This window comes from Ursus maritimus, unplaced genomic scaffold (assembly GCF_017311325.1).
Source record: "Ursus maritimus isolate PB19 unplaced genomic scaffold, ASM1731132v1 scaffold_1, whole genome shotgun sequence".
In the NCBI taxonomy this organism is placed as follows: domain Eukaryota; kingdom Metazoa; phylum Chordata; class Mammalia; order Carnivora; family Ursidae; genus Ursus; species Ursus maritimus.
In genome coordinates, this window is record NW_024423343.1 from 60,004,530 (window position 1) to 60,020,178 (window position 15,649).

The following is a 15,649-nucleotide window of genomic DNA, read 5'->3' on the forward strand; positions in this document are numbered from 1 at the left end:
GGTAAAATGGTCTATATAGCAGAGAGTAAGCATTCAAATACACGTGAATGAATGAGTGAATAAGTTGTGCATTAAATTTTTATTTAACATTACATCCAACACTCTCTAAGAGCAGGCCTAGTTCATCTCACTTCCCTCCACGTATCCTGACCTTTTTGCTGGTATTTGTCCACGCCATGCTCCTTTCATATTTCAGACTCTTTGCTCAAGTTATTTGAACTTTGGATTGCAAAGGTGAAGTAGTTCAGATTGTGAGTTCTGGGGTCAAACCACTTGGGGTTTGTCTCAGTTCTGCCACTTACTGGTTAGGAGTGCTTGAATGAGTTACTTACTTTCTTTGTATCTGAGTTTTATCATCCAGAGGGCTGGACAAATGTTTATTGAGCTTTGGGAACAAAGTGTTCCTATTAACTTTATAGTTAACAGAGTTTCGGTGGTGAGTAGAGATGCAGATGTTGCTGGTATAGGGGATTTGATTAGAGCCACATGGAATGCCTAGAGGTCCTAGTTGGCCAAGGAGTTTTAGTTAAAGCCAAATAACTTGACTCAGTGACAATCTCTTCAGCATACCTTTTAAGATTAACAAAAATGTTATTAATTAGGGATTCTGGTTAATCAGAGTTTTATAGAATATCCAATTTTCTACTGCCCAGAGCCTCATTAAATGTTGGGCTGGTTGACTAGAAAAGAAAGCAAACAAACTGAGGATTTGAGATTTGAGGGTTTATTTTATTCTCTTCTGTTTATTTTCTTAAGATATTATTTTAAAAACATAAAAATCACAAACTCTCAACAGGAAGAAAGAAAAAAGAAAGAAAGAAGAAAGAAAGGCCACAGTACTATGTAATATTATCCGTCTTTTTAAAAATGCATCAGAGATAAGGAAATAAATGCAGAAATCCACTTATCTTGCCCTATTTCTGTCACTTAGCTCCAGATCAGAAAAGAGTTAACAATTCTTAAACACCAACATTCACTGAATGTTTACAGGGTAGTAGATACTGTGCTAAATGTGTGAAGTGAATTATCTAACGTGACAATCCTGTGAGCTGTGCCCCCAATCCACAAAGAAAGGAAACTGAGGCAGAGATTATTCAAGTTTCTTGCCTGAAGTTGGATTATTAGCAGTGCAGAGCACTGAGCAGTCAACACTAAGAAAGCCCATCACCTGGGATGGCCTAATTTAAGATTTTGCAGTAGTTGCAGGGTTTTTGATCATATCCAAGGCAGACCACTGAGTAATTGATGGGACTGCTGCCTGGCCAAACTGATTGAACCCAACTGATTTTAGATGTTGTCTGGATTTTTTTGTCATTTACACACCATACCAGGTCAACCACCTGGTGATCCCACTGATTACTAAGCAATCACCATTGTTGTGGCTAAGCCAAACCTAATCATCTGGAAAACAGTTGATTCGGTTTTTGTGTAACCTGAACTACCCTTGTGAAATGCAAAGAATGGAACGACTTTGCTAAATACAAACCTTAATAAAACCTTAGCAGTCCTCTCGCCCACTTCCAACTCTCAAGTTCAGTTCAGCGACATTTTATTTGGCTTAGTGATGTCTCACATGTGCAAGCCAGTAAAGTTCACAATTGTTACTCCATACAGCTGTGGTTTACAGCTTTTCTTCGCACACAAGCTGGCACCGCAGCAAAATGATTTACTTTTATATGCTTCTAACATATGGACCAGACTGTCAGAAGCTAGTCTTGTATTCTAAAGACAAAAATACAGTTTCTATTAATATGACCCAAATTCCTGGGGAAAAGGTGTTATATTGTGATCCATCTCTAAGTAGAGAGATTATAATTATAAATGGCTTTGTTTCTAATTCATTTGATTTGAAGTGCCTGGAGTTATCTTTTAGTAAGGGAAGGGAGGAGGAGGGTTAAAATGACCTGAAAGCCCCATTATAAAGAGATTTTATAGTGGGATAAATTAATAAACTGTAAATGGCCTTGAGACTTTTTCTCCAATATGAGCTACGAAATAAAAGCAAAGAACCTTTCATCTTAAATGGGAACATATTTCTTTTCTATGAATGAGAAAGATGCTGTCTGAGAGAAGCAGAACTTACTTTTCTTGCATTTTTGACCATTTGAAAAAAATGACAGCTGCCACATTTGCTATACTTAACAGGATCATTAAAGAAATAAAATAAAGTGTCTCTAAATGGAACTGCCACTTTAAAATAAAATGTACATTCACTGTCACATTTAGGAGCTATGAAAGAACTATTAAAATGTGTTGAGGAAAGATAGTGGATCTGATTCACAATAGATACTAACATTCCCAATATTAGAGCCATTATCGCAACTCATTATTGAGCTCAGTTTTTCCTTCTCAAGAACAGAGCATCAACAGGGTCCCTAGAGCTAAGAAAGCACAAGGAAATTTTGGGAATGGGTTTAAAACCCACATGACAAGGTTGCCCTGGAAAAGGAAGTCAGGGAGAAAATTCTCTGATCAGCATTGCCTCAGCGGGTCCCGTTTGACTCCTGACCCTCAAGGTGCTTTCCACAATAAGCAGTTTCTTGGTTTTGGAAGCTCTGTACATGGGAGAGGCATCTATTGGTATTACCGCAATAAAGATGTATTGGATTTTCACAATCAGTATTCCCCACACTTTCTGACCACAGAAATATCTCTTATTCACCTCACACCTCTTCACATTCCACAGACCCAGTGCTTCACGAAACACATTTGGGAAAACACTGCTCTTACTACTGATAATATGGGCATATTTCTATCTCTGCAAACAGAGTCAAGAGAAATTTTTAAAAGCTTGTACTGGAACTTGGCAAATCCAGAAGAGCGATTTCTCTCATACCCAGGAAAATAGTCTAACGTCAAATCTGGACACAGTAAAATACAGTTTTATGAAGAGACAAGACTTTATTTTCCTTGGGAGGACCAGCAAGAAGGGTTATTCGTCATTTCTGCACTTCTCTTTGAAAGCAGGAATGAGCCACATCTGTGGCCAGGACAGCGATTCTTCAGAGTGACAGCTATTCAGTATGATAGCTTTAGAGCACGTGGAATGTGGTCAGTCCAAATTAAGATGTGCCATAAGCATAAAATACATAACAGATTTTGAACACTTAGTACAACAAAAAAAGTAAAATATCACATTAGTAAGATTTATATTGGTTATGTGTTGAATATTATTTTTGATATATTGAGTAAAGATACATTATTAGAATTATTTCACCTTCACCTGTGCTATAGACTGAATGTTTATGTCCCTCCCCATTAATATGTTAAATCCTAACATCCAATGTGATGATGTACACAGGCACCCAGAGCCCCCAGGGTGACCGTGTTTCTGAGCAGGGAGGTGGGGCCTTTGAGAGGTGATTAGGTGATGGATTAAGGCAGAGCCCTCAGGAATGGATCAGTGCCCTTACAAAAGAGGCCCCAGAGAGCTCCCTTGACCCTTCAATCATATGAGGACACAGTAGAAAGGCTCTGTGAACCAGGAAATGGGCTCTCATCAGACACTAAATATGCTGGCACCTTGAGCTTGGATTTTCCAGCCTCCAGAACTGTGAGAAATACATTTTTTTTTAAAGATTTTATTTATTTATTTGACAGAGACTGCGAGAGAGGGAACACAAGCAGGGGGAGTGGGAGAGGGAGCAGGCTTCCCGCCAAGCAGGGAGCCCGATGCGGGGCTTGATCCCAGGACCCTGGTATCGTGACCTGAGCCGAAGGCAGACGCTTAGCGGCTGAGCCCCCCAGGCGCCCCGAGAAATAAATTTCTTTTGCTCGTGAGCCACCCAATGTATGGTATTTTGGTATGGCAGCCTGAACAGACTAAAACAACTGTTTCTGTTTACATTTTAAAAATGTGGTCATAGAACATTTTACATTACACTGGACAGCATGGTTCTACAGACCAACACACAAAAGAGGGCCCAGTGAGAGCTTTCAAACTCTAGACTGAAGGTTTGGGCTAGAAATTATTAGGGGTTTGTCTGTGTGACCTTAAGGTTCCATCTAATCGGGGCAGGTTCTTCATGCAAAACCCTCAGTGTGCAGATGAGAAGCTGGTTCAGAGAATTAAATCTGAGGGATACAAAGTAGCAATCTATATCTAAGTCTCCGACTTAGGGCCCATGGCTCTTCACTCCACCACAGCTGATGCGGTAGAAGAAACTGAGGGCCAACATTTAAAAAGGAAAGAAACACAAAGAAAATAGCACTTGGAGAATGCACACTCAAAACCTAAAAGCATTCAGGAATGGGGGGAAAAAACTAGAATTACAAGAGATGCTCTCTGCCCACCACCACCACACTACACGTGCATTTTGTCTTCAACAAGGCTTTTGGCTGAAAACCATTCACAAAGGGAGAGGTAAGAGGGAGTGAAGCTTCTCCTGGGGCTGTCCAGCTGTTGCCAGGACACTCTGCCTCCTTCCCCAGCCTGTCAGAAGGCAGAAGAGGATGCTGCCCCTCATGGAACCTCACAGAGACAGCAGAGGTGGTGGCAGTAAGGTAAGGGAACATGGCCACACATTACCCCCAGGACGGCCACATTTCTGAGCAAGTACAGGATCTCATGCTTCAGGACACAGTCTATACTTTAATCCTGTGTGTGCCGTTTGCTTCCGAGGCAGCCTCCTCCTGCCCACTCCAGCCGGAAAGGGGCGAGAAATCTATTTCAGATGCCAGATGTAATTGCAATTACACCTGTACTTCTCTGGTACCTGAGCCCAAACAGGGCTTCATACCTGTTCTAGATTCAGATTATGGAATTCTAAGTGGAGTTCTCTGAATTTCACAACTTGTGAACATAGATGTTCGATGATGGTAAGCTTCCAACCGACACCATAAATCACGGGATGGTCCAATATTTCTGATGTGCTTCTAGTGGTCTTAGGACTACCAGGAAATTCTGGTCATAAATTACACTCCTTGCCTGAACAGACAGACTCTACTGAGTACCTCCTATGTGCCAGGGGCTTCTCTAGGAGTTGGAAAGAGGAGCTAACTAAATGGACAAAATCCTGTCATGGAATTTACGTTCCAGTGATACAGGGAATTGGACCCAAACCAAAACTTCCTGGAGAAAGTGAGGCTAGGGCTGAGTTCTGGAAATTAAGGTGGGGAAAAAAAAAAGATTCAGAGGCAAGAGGGGGAAAGGATGGAAGGTGTGATGATGAGTATGGGGGTGGGGGACAGATGCAATTCCAGAAAGTGGAACGCATGTGGGCAACGGTGTGGAGCTGTGAAATACTGTGAACGGTCCCAACTACATGTTCTCTACATACATAAAACAGAAGACACGCCCTCTGTTCTCATGCGGCTAACAGTCTTCTCAGGTAGACAAGATGGTTGCGTGGGACAGAACTGCATAGCTGGGTGGACCAATAACTGACCTGCAATTCTGGTGACAGATTGTTGGAGATGAAGAGCCCACGTAATTAACACTCGGTGTTCCTTTTATTCATGAGTGACTTGCCCTATTCAGTGTCATTTCCCTGTTCCTGAGACAAAAATTCTGACTCTCATCCACTCCAGGCTGGTGCTGGGAGGAGTCCCCAGTTTGTGATGTAAACTGCCAGCCTCTCAGAGTCACATGTGCAGAAAGCTTTGTAGTTCTCTGCTGTGCCTGGAGCATGAAATCAGCACACTGACTCATCTCAGTTCACTGGGGATAAACAAGAAACATATCTGCCTTTTCCTGTCATCTCCCTCACCCATGCTGACCCACCTTTCTTTGGGGATGGCAGTTCCCTTAACCATATTTCTACACCAGTTCATAGATTTTCAGATATTTTCTGTTATTAAAGATTACTTTTGGTTTTAAAGATTCATTCTTATTTGTTTTTAACTTTTGATATCATATCAATTCAAAGCTCTTTTTCCCACTCTCCCTCTCCCTCCAGGCTGGACTGATGGCTTCCATGCCTTGGGGTAAGTCTTCTCTCTTCTCCAGGCTAGTTCCTCTGGTCAGCAGAAGGGAGAAAGGAAAAGGGAGAGAACAGAGCTCTCCTTCCCTGACTGGGTGAGGCTGCAAACTCTCTCTGGCAGGTCACAGCTGTCCTTGGGGTTTTGGGGAAAAGGTGGTGGCCCCCACATGTCCCACAGGTAAGGGGCTCATATCGAACAGCTCCCTCAGCTCTTAGTGATCTCTTATGGGTTACATCGTATCTCCCCACCCAAATTCATATGTTCAAATCCTAACCCTCAGTACCTTGGAATGCAACTGAATTTGGAGATAGGACCTCTAAAAGGTGATTAAGGTCAAATGGGTGAGCCCTAATCCAGTATGACTGGAGTCCTCATAAGAAGAGTAGACTGGGACACACAATATACACACAGACCAAGGGGTGACCATGTGAGGATACTGAAAAGGCGGCCATCTGCAAGCCAAGGAGAGAGGCATCAGAAGAAATCAAACCTGCCAACACTTTAATCTTGGACTTCTAGACTCTAGAACTGTGAGACAACAAATTTCTCTTGTTTAAGCCACTTTTTATTTGTGGTACCTTGTTATGACAGCCCTTGTAAATTAATACAGAGCCTTAAACTGGGAGTCAAGCTTTGGAGTTTAGCTTTAGTCTCTACTTTGCAGGAGTTACCAAGTTATTTAACAAACATTTACTGAGGACTTATGTGTAGTGGCCATTGCTCTAGTTCCTGGGTATACTGTGGTAAAAAAAAAAAGGGGGGGGGGAAGGGGGCGCCTGGGTGGCACAGTCGTTAAGCATCTGCCTTTGGCTCAGGGCATGATCCCAGCGTTCTGGGATCGAGCCCCACATCAGGCTCCTCTGCTAGGAGTCTGCTTCTTCCTCTCCCACTCCCCCTGCTTGTGTTCCTTCTCTCACTGGCTGTCTCTGTCAAATAAATAAATAAAATCTTTAAAAAAAAAAAAAGACTGCAAAGGTCTCTGCTCTCAAGGAGCTTACAGTCTAGTATTGGGGATGGGAGAAGGAGCTGATATACAGAGAGGATAATGTTAGATCCCAATGGAGATAGTTAAACAGGGTAATGTAACAGACTGAGTGTGGAAGTGTGGGGCCACTCTCTATTGGGTGGACAGAGAAGGCCTCTCTTTGGAGGTGATATCTGAGCACGATCCTGGATCACAAGATGGAAATAGACCTGTAAAGATCTGGAGAAAGAATGTTCCAGGCAGACTGAGCAGTTGGTTGCAGAGTCAGGAAAAGGCTTGGAATATCTGAGGAACAGAAAGACGACAGAAAGTGAAGGGTAAAGTTCAAGAGATGGGCACAGACAGAAGGGCAGGGACCAATCATGTAAGAGTTTGTAGAAAAGGAAGGAGTTTGGATTTTTTTTTAAAGACATATTTATTTATTTTAGAGAGAGAGAGAGCATGAGCAGGGGGAGGGGCAGAGCGAAAGAGAGAGAGGGGAAGCAAACTCTCCGCTGAGTGGGGAGCCCCACACAGGGCTCAATCTTAGGACCCTGAGATCACAACCTGAGCTGAAACCAAGAGTTGGACACTTAACTGACTGAGCCACCCAGGCACCCCAGGAGTTTTGGATTTTATTCTAGGTGTGATGAGGGGCCACTGGAGGCTTTAAGCAGGGGAGTGAAATGATCAGAGTTACATTTTTGAAAAAACTATAGTTTAGCTGTTAGGCTGTAAAAGGCAAGAGTAGAAATAGAATTTAGTTCAGAGGTGCAGGTGAGAGAAGCTGTAGAGGCATCACCCAGCTCTCTGCTTTCATCTTCACATGGCACTCTCCCTGTGTGTGTCTCTATGTCCAAATTTTTCTTTTCTATAAAAGATTAGGGCCCACCTTGAGGACTTCATTTCACCTTGATTACCTCTGTAAAGACCTTCTTCCTAAATAAAGTCACATTCTGGAAGTATTGGGGCTTAGGACTCCAACCTATCTTTCTGGTGATCAGGGGGAACACAATTTAACATATAACAAGGAGTCAAAAAGATGGAAGACACTTTCTTGATGAGAATGATCACATTAAAAGGGATAAAGAGATGATGCAGAAGAGAAATAACTTCATGATCAAAGTCCTTGTGAACGTGAAAGGGGAAGGAATCGAGAGGACAAGTGGAGAGCTGGCCTGTAATAAGGGCAGGCATAGTTCAGTCATTTAGATTAGAAAGAAGACAGAAATGGGAACAGATTTGCAGGTGGTTGGGTAGATCTGGTTCATCTGTCATTTATTCAGTAAACATAAACTGAATGGCTGTTATATGCCAGGTAGCATACAGTAATGGACAAACCAGACACAAATCCCTGCTATCTTGGAACTTGCATTATGGTGGAGGAAGGCAGACAATAAATAAGACAAATAAGTGTATATGGTTTATAAGGTAGTGATAAGTGCTAAGGAGAAAAATAACAGGAAATGGGAATATAAAATATTGAGTAGGTTACAATTTTAACAGGAAAAGCAGATTTTGATAAAAGACCTAAAGAAAATGAAGAAGCTAGCTATGGGTATGTCTTGGGGATAAATATGCCAGACAGAGGGAAGAGCAAGTACAAGGATACCTACATGAAACCTACAACTAACATCATACTTAACAGTGAAAGACTCGGTGCTTCCCCTCCAAGACCAGGAATAAAGCAAGGATGTCTTCCCTCTTACCACTTCTATTCAAGATTATACTGGAAGTCCTAGGCAGTGAAATAAGGCAAGAAAAAGAAATAAAAAGCATAAGAATGGAAAGAAAAATAAATGTTCTTATTTATAGACAACATGACTATCTATGTAGAAAACCCGCGGGAATCTAACAAAGCAAAAACAAAACTCCTCCTGGGTTTGGCAAGGTTGTGGGAGGTAAGGTCAATCCACAAAAATCAATGGTATTTCTGTACATTAGCTGGGCAACTGAAAACAAACAAGCAAAAAACGTATACTGGCTCCAAAAGTTGAAATACTTAGGTATAAATCTAACAAAACACGTACAGGATCTGTATGCGAAACAAAATACAGATGACTCTTGAACAACACGGGTTGGAGCACCAAACCCCTACATGATCAAAAATCCACAAATAACTTTTGACTCCCCTAAAACTTACCTACTAATAGGCTACTGTTGACTGGAAGCCTTTCTGAATAACATAAACAGTTGATTAACACATACTTTGTATGTTATATATATTATATACTATATTCTTAACAATCAAGTAAGCTAGAAAAAAGAAAATGTTACCAAGAAAATCACAAGGAAAATACATTTACAGTACTGTACTATATTTATCCAAAAAATCTGCATATAAATGGACCCAGGCAGTTTCAACCTATGTTGTTCAAGGGCCAACTGTACTGATTAAAGAAATCAAATAAGATCCAAACAAGTAGACATACTGTGTTTGTGGACTGAAAGACTCAACATAATAAAAATGTCAATTCTTCCCAGATTGGTCTATAGATTTCATGCAATTCTAATCAAAATCACAGCAGGATTTTGTACAGATATAGATGAACTACTTTTAAAATTTATATGGAAAGGCAAAGGAACTGAAATAGACAAAATCATTTGGAAGAGAAGACTAAAGTTGGAGGGATCGCACTGCCTGTTTTAAGACTTACTATAAAGCTACAATAGTAAAGACAGTGTGGTATTGGTGAAGAATTAAATACACAGATCAATGAAACAGATCCACACAAATATAACCACTGATTTTTGACAAATGCTAAAGCAATTCAATGAAGAAAAAATAGTCAATAGTTTTAGAGTAACTGGGCATACTAATGGGAAAAAAAATGAACCTCAACCTCATACCTCATCAAAAATTAACTCAAAATGGATGCTAGATTGAAAAGTAGAATGTAGAAGTATTTATTGAGCATCTACTCATACATGGCTCCACACAGACAGGTGGGGTGCACCTTGGTTCTCCCTAGTTGTCTTTAACACCCCTGCACAAGTTTTCCTTTCTCACCCTGAAACTGTTCTCTTCAGGAGACTGTCCTGACCACCCACAGTGTTTCAGATTGGCATCAGAAGCCCACCCTTGGCTCAGTAGACTGCCATCATTTATCCATCTTGCTTCTGTCCCTCAACCCTCAGTCCTTTCCTCACGTCCTATTCACTTAATTATCTCACTGCTTACCTCTCCTTTCCAGTGCTGTAGACCTTGGCTTAGAATGCCTCATCACTCCCAGGCTGCTCAATTTTCTCTATTCTCCATTAAAACAAACAAACAAAAAACAAAAAACAAAAAAAAAAACAACTTCCCGGAAGGCTGGGGGGCTCAGTTGGTTAAGCCTCTGCCTTTGGCTCAGGTCACGATCCCAGGGTACTGGGATTGAGCCCCACGTGGGGCTCCCTGCTCAACTGGGAGCCTCCTTCTCCCTCTCCCTCTCCTTCTGCCCCTCCCCCCTGCTCGCACTCTCCCTCTCTCTCACTCTCAAATCAATAAAATCTTTTTTAAAAATTAAACTCTTCCAGGAAGTCTTTATAATTAAAAGAAGTTTTATCCCATACTGACACATATTTCCATGACTTTTCCTTCGATTTTTACTTATATAGACACAATGCTTATATTGCCCCCATTTATTGATTTACATGCCTATTCAGAATTTATATTATTTTGTGCATACTTTATACATTTTAGAATGCGCACTATCTGTCCCTGACTATTCAGGTTGGGATTTTCTTTTATTCCTTTAGAAAGCACCTATGCACACCACCATATCTAGATAGACCCTAAATATATAATTATCTACTGACTGAAATACACTCTCAAATTAAATAGAAAGAATCAGGCCTCTGCATGAGGAGGAACTCGCCCCTCAGGGCTTCCCGACAGGATTGGCTCATTAGAGCTGCTGTTTCAGGACGAGGCAAGCACTGTCCATATCTGTGACCCTGAAACCTTGTCATTTAGAGTCAGCTCATCCTGCTGGACCCATTTTCTGTACTGCCAGCAGGGAGGAGAAGCCATAAGTGGAAAATGAAAACTCTCAGAGACAGTTACCAAAAGGCATCTCCTTAAAAGCTGGATGCTGTATTTGGGGAGTTAGAGAATCGGGAGCAAGCAACATCAAGTATTTCAGCAGTGATGGTATTAGTCCTTTACAGATATAATGTGGGGGCTCATCTTGCTCCCCCATCCAAATAAAAAGAGGAACCAATGGAAGTCAAGATAAAGAGAATTTACTGTTGATTTTCATTTCAAATCAAATTCCAAGGGAACTACCTGGGAGAGCCTGGATAGGAGAAAATAGAGCCAAACTCAGTTCTAGATTCTGAAGCAAAACTGGGCTTGGAGGCTCAGAGAATACTCCCTCTGGCATTGCTCTTGTTTTTTCTAGTTTCTCCCAAGTTCCGAACACCTTTAAAACCCCAAGCCCCTACTTGGAAGTCAGAATTCACAATTCAAAGACAGAAATGGATTTTTCAAGTTCCTTTTGAAACCTCCTCTTCTCTCTTTCCTTGAGCCCTTTGAACTTTTCTCTGGTTTATTAGTAGTAAGTGGAATGTCCCCCAAACAAGAGAATAGGTGATGAAACCTTGTTGTAACATCTTTCCTTTTAATGGTTTTCTACCTGGATCACACGCAGTTTGAAAAGCTGAAGGGTTAGAAAGCAATGTTGCTGCCACATCAAATTTTCACACATAAAATCTTCAGAGAACTTCCTATCAATAGGAAGGATTACAAAGACATTTCACCACATCTGAAGTGGCCCATCTAGAGGCAAGAGAGCAGAGTGTCCCGTAAGTCTGAGAATCCATACTGTCTGTAGCTGCCTCCGCGCACCTGATGGCCAGTGAGTACCCTGGGATGGGAGTGTGTCCTTCCAGCGCACACATCTCTTACCACACGCAGCTGCGTGCCAGATGAACGGGCTGCTGCTAAGGGGGCTACAGAAATTGGGGAGGAGCCCTTCACCTCCTGACTTCACACCCCACATTTTTTAACCTTTTCGGTATTTGGGAGATGTACAACATGAACAGGAAGGTGGGTACAGGAAACAGGAAAATGTCAACTGGATTACTCTCCTGATTTTATATTACGGTTTCACACAAAGACACACACAGGTTAATCCTCTCAGTCTCCCTAAGAGATTAGACCAAGAACCAATACTTCTGTTTTACAAACACTAATGAAGGGATTGTTACCTGCCCAGCAGCCCACAGAGGAGGCTGACTTAAACAGACAGGAATGTCAGCCAGGAGCTCTCTGATGCCTGCCTTTGAAAGCCAAGGGCTGCAACAGTCTAGCTACCAGGAAACCTGAATTTAACAGAATAGGAAATCTTAGATAAAGAAAGTTTCTCTTTGCATTTTAAGATCTCCTCTCTATCTTTTGGAAAATAAAAGTGCTATTGTGAAGTAGAATGCATGTACAGAAGAATGTGCAAAACAAATGTATAGCATAACAGATATTATAAGGCAAACGTGCACGTAACCACCACGAGGACCACAAGCCAGAGCACTGCCAACATCCCATGGAGTTCTTTTCTCTCGAAATGGAGGAGTCCCACAATGGACCTCTTTTCAAAGTCTGGGGCTAACAGCCTCCTAAGCTTCCCAACTTTGATTTTTTCCCTTCCTCTCTGCAGTTCATCTCCTCAAGAGGTTTGTAAAGTAACTACCCGTATCTATGCGCATTGAACTAGTGACCCGTTTAATTTTAATAAAACAAGTTTTTAAGGGTTTGAAACTGTAAAAAATAGAAACAACCAAGAAAATGATTTCTCATGCACTGAAAATATCAGCATATTCTTTTTCAAAATGCCAGGATGTGAGGGACTTGGCTTCCAGTGAGAATGCCAAGATGTACAACCACATCTGCTCTCATAAGAGACACGTGCTGAAACAAGTATTTGCAATTTCAGTAAAAACAGCACAAACTATTGCTGTCCAGTAAGGTTTTCCCAGCTTCAAAGGCTGTAATATACTAAAACCAAAAAATATAGAATATGGATGTTTTAAAACTTAGAATCTTAATTAAGATTCTGACCTTCAATATTGGGTGCACAATCTCTTTAGAACTGATATCTGAGGGCAAATATCATCATAAGGACATAAATTCTAGACAGAAAGTGAAGGTAAAGGAAAGTTTCAGTTGCTTTAGGGTAAAGCCATTTTATCTTTATCTCCTCCTTGCTGCCTAAACGGTGTCTTATTATTAGAAGCTGTTCTATAAATGTTGATTGAAGCCATTTTTGTATGAATAATTTCAGAAAAAGAATACAGAATCATGCTTATTTAGTTTTGATGTGTTTCGTGGCTTCTAAATTATACTCAAAATGTGGAGAAAATAAAGCTTAGGATTTCAAAAGAAATTCTTATACACAATATACAACTCAGGAATACAAGGAAGCTTGTTAGGAAAACATGCTTGTTTCCAGTCTTCTTTTTCACTTTTGTTTCCTCCAGGAGGTATGGAATGCAGTTTGAAGGAAGATTCACAAAGAGTTACAAGACAGGAGGAAAGCTCTTTCAGGGGAAAGCAAAGAGCAAAAAGAAGGAAAGAAAGGAAAGAAAGGAAAGAAAGGAAGGAAGGAAGGAAGGAAGGAAGGAAGAAAGAAAGAAAGAAAGAAAGAAAGAAAGAAAGAAAGAAAGAAAGAAAGAAAGAAAAAAAAAAAAAAAAAAAAAAAAAAAAAAAAAAAAAAAAAAAAAAAAAAAAAAAAAAAAAAAAAAAAAAAAAAAAAAAAAAAAAAAAAAAAAGAAAGCAGAGGCTATGTCTTTGTTCCTATTTCTCCCCGTTAGGCGATCAAGGGCAAACACAAGGCTTGCTGCAGAGCCTGAATTCTTGCATCGCGCCACCTAGTGGCCTAGGCTGCGAAATTGTTTTTATTTTGCCAACAGCCGAAAAATTGGAAATTCCAAAATTGTGAACAGATTTGACAAATCAGGGGAATGGGATAGGCTGGTGATGGGTAGTAAGGAGGGCACGTATTTCATGGTGCACTGGGTGTTATACGCAACTAATGAATCATGGAACTTTACATCAAAAACCAGGGATGTACTGTATGGTGACTAACATAATACAATAAAAAAATATTATTATTAAAAAAAATAAAATAAAATTTTCAAATTTTTCTAAAAAAAAGATTTGACAAATCGTTACTCATATTTATGAGAGAGTATAAATGCCAACTGACAAGTCATTTGGATAGATTTCACTTCAAAGGGTACGTATTAAGGGTATTAATAATGGCTGTGTCTTTGCCCCTGCACGTAAGTTTCCTGATAAGACCTAAGTGTCTGGTGAGGAAGCCCTGCTCACATCTGGCCACTCTGAAACAAACATTTATAATTTCTGCAAAAACAAAACAAATTATTTCTGTCTAATAAAATTCTCCCACCTTCAAAGGCTGTAATACATTAAAACCAAAAATAGATGTTTCAAAATTTAGAAGCTTGATTAATATTTTGACCTTCAACGTAGGATCCACAAGCTCTTTAGAACCAAGGCTTGAGGGTAAATATCTTCACAAGGAGATAATGAATCAAATCATGGCTGTGCCCAAGGGAGGGCTGGAAAGAAAGGTGGAGGCAGCTTTCTCATGGGCACCCTACTATTTTTCTTTAAAGAAGCAAGTTTGAAGAAAATTAAGAACTGGTTTCAACTTTCTTTCCAAGTTAAGATGAAGCAAAGGTTGAAGACTGTGGCTTTTTTCTTAGCCAAACTTTTCATTCCTCTGCATGTTGCTAAAAATCAGACCTGGCAGCCACTCCCTTTTAGCATACAAAGGCCCCAAACTAGACATGGGTGCCAATGATTTCAAGAGGGACATGGGAAGAAAGAAGAGGAAATCATGAACAATGATAAAGAGGCTTCTCCTCTCGCTTTCATAAAATAATACCCGCAGCTATTTCCAGACAGACCCTCAGCCAATAACACCCTCTAGAGGAAAGCTGTGAGAAGACCTAGTGGGCTGCCCAGCCTATGGCAGCAGATCCCAAAGGAACCAGACTGAATGGGAATCGATTTGGCAAAACAGCGAAGACAGGGAAGTTCTGTTCTTTGGCCCTAGTTTCTTGCTTCCTATCATAAGAACTGACTGAGCAGCTAAACAGAAGCCATTGAGCAGAATGTGGCTGTGAAAGGGCAAAGGCCGGGCACACAGGCCAGTGATGGATCTATTCTAAGTTGGTTAGGAGGGTGGGGAGGTCACTGACTGGGTAGTGAGTTGGACTAGGTGACCTCTGAGGACCCCATGACTGGATGACCTCTGGATTCCCCACATTCCCTTCACTTAGAATCATATGTAAACAGAAATAATCTTCCCCAAAAATCTGGGTAAACTGAGACCACCCTAGAGTGCTTAGCATGAATGAATGATAACATATGGTTTTGTAAATGGAAGAATGGAAAGGGGCAAGCAGAGAAAATGAGAAGTCTAAGAGTGAATGTTATAAAAAGTGTGTGTGTGTATGTGTGTGTGTCTGTGTGTGTACACAGTACATATACACTAATGCTGTGCAATTAAATTGCAAAAGAAACAATCCCTTTCCTTTTCTTGAAGTTAGTTGGATAGACATTTACCCCTGCTTAAAATTCCAAATAGCAGTAGTGTAGCCCTGGCGGTATTCAGACACTAACAAGGAAACTCCAGCAGTGCTGTGGAAGCGTCAGGCCCCAGGAGGTCAGGGGGCTCCACATACCTGTTTTGGTCAAAGGAATGGAGAAGAGTTGCTGCAGAAGCTTGTTTTCTGACATTCTCAGGACCACAACCA

At 40.9% G+C, this 15,649-nt stretch overlaps 1 protein-coding gene across 1 annotated transcript in view; it reads right to left on the reverse strand.

Moving 5' to 3' along the window:
* Positions 1-15,649, reverse strand: part of MYO3B (myosin IIIB) — a gene marked incomplete at its 5' end in the record, with an annotated part of 368,039 nt that overhangs the window by 179,028 nt on the left and 173,362 nt on the right. The window contains 1 exon segment of the mRNA XM_008687102.2: positions 15,578-15,649. This exon segment is cut by the window's right edge and continues 7 nt beyond it. Coding sequence (XP_008685324.2) covers positions 15,578-15,649 — 72 coding nt within the window.